Genomic DNA, 8302 nt, shown 5'->3' on the forward strand with positions numbered 1-8302 from the left:
AAGAACATGTTAAGATACACTTTCTCTGATTTTTTATGACCGACATCTTCAAGAAACAAGAGTAGACAACTTGCTTTCACTGAGTACCTAGACACTACAGAACACTAAGACTTGGGTGTATTTAAATTCTGTGATAAATGCATAATTTTTGAATTATCTGGAGAAGACTTCTTAGAGGAGGAACCTCATCCAGAGTCTAAAAGGAAAAAAAAAAAGAAAAGGAAGTAAAATATTGTTCATTATTTTGCACTTTCTACACTTCTCATTCTCACTACCCTGATAGGATCCATAATCCTATTCATTGATAGTTTTCATGGGCTCTGAAGATGTGAGAACTAGCTGTCACCCTGGCAGATTTCATAAGACAACTTTTGATAAAACTTAAGCATCTCAAATTACATGCTTTTGTTTTATTTTTATTTGAAGTTACACAGATGGGAAAACAGTGGAAACAGTGTTAGATTTTATTTTTGGAGGCTCCAAAATCACTGCAGATGGTGATTGTAGCCATGAAATTAAAAGACGCTTACTCCTTGGAAGGAAAGTTATGACCAACCTAGATAGCACATTAAAAAGCAGAGACATTACTTTGCCAACAAAGGTCTGTCTAGGCAAGGTTATGGTTTTTCCAGTAATCATGTACGGATGTCAGAGTTGGACTGTGAAGAAAGCTGAGTGCTGAAGAATTGATGCTTTTGAGCTGTGGTGTTGGAGAAGACTCTTGAGAGTCCCTTGGACTGCAAGGAGATCCAACCAGTCCATCCTAAAGGAGATCAGTCCTGAGTGTTCATTGGACTGACTGATGCTGAGGCTGAAACTCCAATATTTTGGCCACCTCATGCGAAGAGTTGACTCGTTGGAAAATACCCTGATTCTGGGAGGGATTGGGGGCAAGAGGAGAAGGGGACGGCAGAGGATGAGACGGCTGGATGGCATCACTGACTCGATGGATGTGAGTCTGAGTGAACTCCAGGAGTTGGTGATGGACAGTGAGGCCTGGCGTGTTGCAATTCATGGGGTCACAAAGAGTCGGACATGACTGAGCGACTGAACTGAACTGATGGTACAAAGAGGAAACAACAAAACTATAAACTATGGTGAATTTTAAGAAGGGAACATTTTTACCACATGAATGCGAATCTGCTTGGTTTTTGCACCATAGACAAGTGGATTGAGAAATGGAGGGACCAGCAAGTAAATGCTAGAAAAGAGGATGTGGATGTAAGGGGGGATGTGAGAACCAAACCTATGTGCAAAGAAAGAGAAGAAGGCAAGGAGGTAGAACTGGAGGAAGACACAGATGTGAGCGATGCAAGTATTGAATGCTTTCAACCTAGCCTCCTTCTGGGGCAAACGAAAAACTGTGGTAAATATCTGTACATAGGACAATGAGATGCATATGAGGTCAAACCCAGCAACAGTGAAAGCCACAAACAAACCATAGATTTTGTTGACCCGGACATCTTCTGCAGCCAGTTTCACAATGGCCATATGCTCACAGTAGCAGTGGGAGATAACTTTTGTATGAAAAAAGTGCAGCTGGTATTTTATCAGTACTAGGCTGGGGGTCACAAAAATGGTAGCCCTGAGTGTTACCATAGCTGCTATTTGGGTGACTAGCTGGGGGGTGAAGATGGAAGCATGTCTCAGTGGATAACAGATGGCCACATAGCGGTCCAGGGCCATGGCCAGGAGGAAGCCTGACTCAAAGCCTTCAAATGTGTGAATGAGCCACATTTGAAGCAGGCAAGAGTCAAAATATATCTCTGGTATATGAAACCAGAAGATTCCAAGCATTTTGGGCACAATGCTGGTGCTAAGAGCAATATCTGTGACTCCTAGCATGCCCAGGAAAATGTACATGGGTTCATGGAGGCTGGGCTCCGATTTGATGATGATCAGAAGCAAGGCATTTCCAATTACAGCAGTGAGATACATGGCACAGAATGGAATCCCAATCCAGCACTGCACAGACTCCAGGCCTGGGATCCCTATTAGCGTGAACACAGAAGGCATGAAGACTGTGATGTTGGAAATGGACATAGTGTCTTTGCATTTCCAGATGCAAACAAATTAGTCTGTGCTATTGTACTATCTGTTTTTATGCCAAGTCTTCATATTTTCTGATTTTAGCTGAACTCTGAGATCATATCATCCATCTCCTTCATATAACTGAAGGGAAAATACAGATTCACAAGCCACATCACTGTTTAGGAAGTCCATCCACAAACACTATACCACAATAAGACGTTATGTTCATGGCCAGCCAACCTCAGTAGCACCAACCAAATCACATGGGTAATGGAATAAATTGCTGACTTGTTTTTTTCTTTCCAGACCTGTGGACAAAGAAAAAATAATAGACTTGTTCATTTTGTATGTAGATTGCATTTTAATCAGTTTGATGAATCCCTCCATACTGTACATTCTAGCTACTGCTCAATCACTCTATTATTCTCAATTGTCTTTAAGTCAGGAACAGTTTGCATGAACAGATTCTCAGACTCTGATTAGTATTTTATTTTAAATGGCTCCTTGTGAAAGAAAAATAGAGATAAAAACAGTTGACATCAGTGAGCATAATGTACTTAGCTATTTATATTATCTCTTCTGTATAAGACTGGATGATTTTTCAAAAGAATGTAAAGAGTTAGAAAAGACCATTCAGATTCACATATTTATGGCAATCCTGGTCAAAGTTCTTTGCTACTTTCTACATTTCTCATAAAGCTGTGTTATATTTTGCTTATATTTCTTCAGCTGAAATCATTAAAATTAGTTGTGTGCTCAAAATAGTTGAAGTTCTATAATACACATTAGTGCAGAAGGAGGAATCTCTGGGACTCAAGAAAATCAGCAGCAGAAATGATTGGGACAGGAGGGCTCATTCTTGACTACAACATATGAGAAAATGAGTAAATGTGTAACATAGCCGAATTGAGGCTAATGTCTTGGGTTTACCCTGGTCAGAGCTCCCATAAGCATGAGATTTGTCCACTTTAGGTTCATTAACTCTTAATGCAGTATGGATAACTTGGAAGAGGAGTCTTTTTTTTTTTTTTTTTAGTTCAAGCAAAATATATTAATTAGAAAATAAAGGATGAAGGAACAGGATTTTTAAAAAGAGTCAAATGTAAAGCTAGTTACTTTATGTCAGCAAGCTCATAAGGTATCATCTAACCATATGCTTAACGTAAATAAACATACCAGTAAATGCTATGACAGCTATGATTTATGTTGCTAAACATCAAGTGAAAGAATGATGTCAGTTGGGCCATTTTATGGCAGACACCATGTATTTGCTGACAAATAGCTGGAATAGACTTAATGAATTAACTACTTTGATTTTGGCAAATTTTATCCCCAATGCTTCAGAGAAAGCAATGGCACCCCACTCCAGTACTTTGCCTGGAAAATCCCATGGATGGAGGAGCCTGATAGGCTGCAGTCCATGGGGTCGCTAAGAGTCGGACACGACTGAGCGACTTCACTTTCACTTTTCACTTTCATGCATTGGAGAAGGAAATGGCAACCCACTCCAGTGTTCTTGCCTGGAGAATCCCAGGGGTTGGGGAGCCTGGTGGCTGCCGTCTATGGGGTCACACAGAGTCGGACACGACTGAGGTGACTTAGCAGCAGCAGCAGCAGCATCCCCAATGCTTAGTTCAGTGACTCTCCAACCCATAGATGGCCGACTCCTTTCTAATAAGGGTAAAGTTTTTCTTCAGAAATGATCAAAATGAGAATAGGACTCCTTTAAGTATAAACATAGTATCTGGCTTTTTCAAAGGTAAAAAACTGTCATGTGAGCATCACATGATAGTATGGACAGTGGGATGACAGGCGGGTGTACATAAGTGAGTTCAGGACTGATGGGATGCAGTGATTATTGTGAAAAAGCTGATAATGGAATATTATGGAAGTTAACTTAGGAAAAGGAGGACTTACTTGTCAATAACTTTTGGAAGCTGTTGCTGCTCTTGCCTGATACCTGAGAAGTACTGTTTGTTCTTCACCCACGATTTCTCATTGCTCATTCTTTCTTCCACCTGAGATTGCAGTCTCATGCCCTCGTGTTCTGTTCTGCAGTGCCTCTTATATCTGTCCCCTCTACATCAGCACAGAGTCAGTGTCATGCGTTCTAATCCACTTGGTGCTGGGGCCATATGTAACATGTGAAAAACTGGAATATTTCTTCATATTTTATTTTCACTCTGGATACAGACACTCTTCTTCTCCATTTCTGCCTGAGATGATGTTTGTGTGCTCATTGCCCAACAAAACTCTGAGCAAAGTCTGAGTTATTCTTGGGTACAGCGTAAATTTATTGGTTCAAATTGGGGAGGAAAATTGCTAGCCACCAATTTTAATACCCCCTAATAAATGTTTGGATAAAGCAGAGTTGGGAACTTGGAATCAGGGATTTATTAGCCACTAGAGTAACCACAAGGGACCCAACAGATTTTAATTAATTCCTCTTGGGTTCATTCACATGTAATATTCCCTGAAATCATTTCTATAACTTGCAGATAAGATACCTTCTCACTCCCCTCTTTTCTCTCACAGGCTAAAAACAAAAAAAAATTATATATATACAAGTTTTCTTTCAGTTAGTTGACTTTCTTTCTGATGTTCTCATCTGCAAATTAACCTCAAGTCCACTTAAATGTAGACATGTTGATATTCTTATAGATTATACACCAAAGGTTTTATAAAATATGAATGATATTTCCTGTGCTGTAATTTATGTCCTTGTGCTTTTTCACTTTATAACTGGTACTTGGTGCCTCTTCATCTCCTTCACTTATTCCGCCCTCATCCATTTTATACTCCCTACAGTTCTGTCCTGGATCCTTTTCAGCCTCAAACTATGCAAATATGTTTGCAATCCTATCTACTTGAGATAATTTATTTAGCACCTTCATTATGCCAACTCATATAACAATTTCTCCAGCTGAGATGTTCTCACTCAGTCCAGGTTCATAGGGCCAAAATTTCATATTGAAATTTTAGTTCATACTATGATAAACTATTCCTGGGCATGTCATTTAACTCCAAGATGGGTTAAAAAAAAAGTTATTTCCAACTTTACTGTAATATTTGCAAATATCTTCATGCGTAGGTCTATACCTATCTAGATTTTGGGGGTGGTTAGGCTACCGGATATGTTTTAAAGGATCATAAATTCTAATTTGTTTACCAAAAGTACAGATATGCATTCATTATCAAGCATACACCAATCCAGCAGTCTTGGTCTTCAGCAGAGTAAAACCAATTAGACTTATTTTCTGGTCAGGTAGACTGGTGTTAAGCAGAGACTCATTTTATAATGATCCTCTTAAAGAATCATTTGGATATGATCATTACATGACCATAATTAGAGGAAACAGAGGTCAATAAATGGTGTTCTTATGAATATCAAAGGAGAAAATGGTCTATATAATTTCCTGATATTCTCCATATTTCATTATTTAAACTGGACTTGAATTTAATGATATTTAATTATTTTATGATATTCCTCATTATACGATTGGTTAAAGAATGTGTTTTTGAGTTGCCTAGTTTTTAATCTGGATTCTGCCACTTACTATTTCTGTGGTATGAGGGATATTTGTTGTCCGTGTTTCCATTTTTGTAGCTGCACCATGTAAGAAAAACTAGCAGTGGCTTCATATCTTTTTCTATAGATTAAATTATCTTAATCTATGTAAATCACATAGTATAGTATACTGTATGGAGCTTTTTTCAAATTTATGACTTCTAGAAGGAAATGGCAACCCACTCCAGTGTTCTGGCCTGGAAGACTCCATGGACTGGGGATCCTGGCGGCCTGCAGCCCATGGAGTGGCGAAGAGTCAGAGGTAGCTGAGGACACACACCCTGCTACTACATAATTCAGGTGAACAAATCCACTCTCTCTGCCATGCTTCAGGAGTAAGCAAGCATGTGTGCACTTGCTCCTCAAGAGCAGAGTCCAGGCTTCCCACAGCCATCCTGTTAGTCCCACCAGCCCTCCAGCCAGCCAAAGAGACTTGTCTTTCTCCTGGTGTCAGACTTCAGGGCTGCAATTGGCAGTGCCCAATATATGACTCAAACCACTCACTCCCCAGGGAGGGCTTCTGCCCATTTAATCCCCCTCCATGTCCCTTACAGTGGCACAGGTCCTGACTTCATTTCATGTGTCCTCTCTTATTACCCACTTCCATGTTTCCATGCAATTTTTCTTAAAGCCTCAATAGCTACAAGAGTCTTTCTACCAGTCTGCAGTTAATTTTCAGCAAGAATTGCTCCACATGTAGATATATTTTTGATTTCTTTGTGGGAGAGAGGTGAATTTTATTTTCTCCCACTCCACCATCTTGATAGGAATCCTCCATTAGTATATTTAAAAAAATTATAAAAATTGCAAACATAGAGAGTAAACAGACTATTATAATGAACTTTCATCTACCCATCAACCAGCTTCAACAAGTTTTCATTGTTATATTAACAATATACCATTCTCATACCTTTCCATAATTTCACCCACTGTGCAACCCAATTATTATTGTTATTATCTTTTTATCATTATTGTCTAGAGGTTTACAAGTAATTTTGACATACACTAAAGTGCACAAGGCTTAGTTTAGCTATACCATTTTGACAAATGGGTACATGCATGTAACTTATATAAAAATAGAACATATATATCTTCCCAGAGATTTCATCATATGTTTCCCCAGTCATTTTCTCACCTCTACATCCATCAGAAGTAACCACTGTTCTGATTTTCTTTACATTAAGTGTTATACTTATTCTAAAGCTTTATATAAATGAAATAGTACAATTCATACTCTTGTGTCTTGATTCTTTTTACTCACAAAACATGTAACTAAATTACATGTACCAGGAAACAAACAAACAAAATTCCTAGTACTTATCTACCTATTTCCAGGGAGAAAAACAAATGAATAAAATATTCAAGGATTCAACAGTAAAATGATGTCCTCACAGAAAAAAAAAAGACATACCCAGATGCCATACTTCTTTCTGTAGTATACTTCAGGGTAATGGTATTCTCTATTATCAGGAGGAAGGAGTTGAGCTATTTCTCTTCATCTACTAAAGTTTATAGTTCACTCACAAGAAATCATGCACTATATAATTTTCCCATTTGAAAGTCTAATATCCAGGCAATAGCTCTGATCCAAGTTCCTGTGTTTTCAGAGTATCCTCTGAGATACCACACCCCTCTTTTTAGACAGTGTCGAACAATGCTCCTGAGAACTTCCTTGGTTTTGATGCTATAAACAATGCGGTTGGCCACAGGTGGGAAGAAAAGGTAGACACTGGCCATGACGGTGTGGAGGAATAGAGGTAAATGGTGCCCAAAGCGATGTATCAGGGAAAGAATGATTATGGGCACATAGTACACAGGCACAGCTGAGGTGTGTGACACACAGGTGTTCAGAGCCCTCCACCGTCCTGCCCCAGAAGCAATACCCAGTACTGTATGAAGAATCAGCATGCAAGAAATCACTATCAGCAATGAGTCTAGCCCAAATGTAAAGGAAATGACAAAGAGACCCAAGATGCTATTGGGGTGGGTATCTCCACAGGGCAACTTGATCAGATCTGAGTGGAGGCAGTAAGAGTGTGTGAGGGTATTGTGGCTGCAGAAGAGCAGACGCTTCAGGAGAAGAAGCAGTGGGAACACGAGCACCACACTGTGAAAGGCAATGGTGACACCCATCCTGCTGATGCGGAGAATTGTCAGAATGATGGTATATTGCAGTGGGCTGTATATGGCCACAAAGTGGTCTACAGACATGGCCAGTAGGATGCCTGATTCCATACAGAGTGAATAAGAATACATGGAAAATATCTGTAGCAGACAACCACCAAAACTTATATTATTAATGCCAAAAAGGAAAATGCCCAACACAGTGGGCAGGGAAACAGAGACACCAAGTTCCACAAAGGCCAACATGGCCAGAAAGAAGTACACGGGTTGGTGCAAAGCAGGATCAAACCGGACGATGTGAAGAATGATGCCATTTCCTAGGAAAATGATAGTGTACATCAGGCAGAATGGTATAGATATCCAGATGTGCTCTGCTTCAAGCCCTGGGATCCAACAAGAGTGAATATTGCAGGTGTGAACTCAATGGAACTATTGTAAATGTCATGATGGGACTTCATCCAAGGATACTGAGAAGCACATGGACACTGGAAAATAAGCTGTTAGTTATTATACATCAAATCCTGAGCTCCTGACAGTCATACTGAGGGTATTTTCTTACAAAAGAGATGGAAAGCTTAT

The 8302-nt window shown here is 39.5% G+C and overlaps 2 protein-coding genes across 2 annotated transcripts; both read right to left on the reverse strand.

Annotated features, from left to right (window-relative positions):
- Positions 1 to 1104: 1104 nt before the first annotated feature.
- LOC105003154 (olfactory receptor 52A1-like) lies at positions 1105 to 2043 on the reverse strand. Its single transcript, XM_010860139.1, has one exon. It carries the CDS (start codon positions 2041 to 2043, stop codon positions 1105 to 1107), a length of 939 nt encoding a protein of 312 aa, XP_010858441.1.
- A 5086-nt stretch (positions 2044 to 7129) lies between these two features.
- On the reverse strand, positions 7130 to 8062 carry LOC105003161 (olfactory receptor 51I2-like). The gene has a single exon (XM_010860151.1). The coding sequence runs from the start codon at positions 8060 to 8062 to the stop codon at positions 7130 to 7132; it is 933 nt and encodes a 310-aa protein (XP_010858453.1).
- Positions 8063 to 8302: the final 240 nt, after the last annotated feature.

The sequence above is a fragment of the Bison bison genome, unplaced genomic scaffold, assembly GCF_000754665.1.
Source record: "Bison bison bison isolate TAMUID 2011002044 unplaced genomic scaffold, Bison_UMD1.0 scf7180017857005, whole genome shotgun sequence".
In the NCBI taxonomy this organism is placed as follows: domain Eukaryota; kingdom Metazoa; phylum Chordata; class Mammalia; order Artiodactyla; family Bovidae; genus Bison; species Bison bison.

Excerpts from the sequence above, each read along its gene's own strand:
- LOC105003161 (XM_010860151.1), bottom strand. The coding sequence starts at position 8,062 with ATGTACACTATCATTTTCCTAGGAAATGGCATCATTCTTCACATCGTC.
- LOC105003154 (XM_010860139.1), bottom strand. The coding sequence starts at position 2,043 with ATGTCCATTTCCAACATCACAGTCTTCATGCCTTCTGTGTTCACGCTA.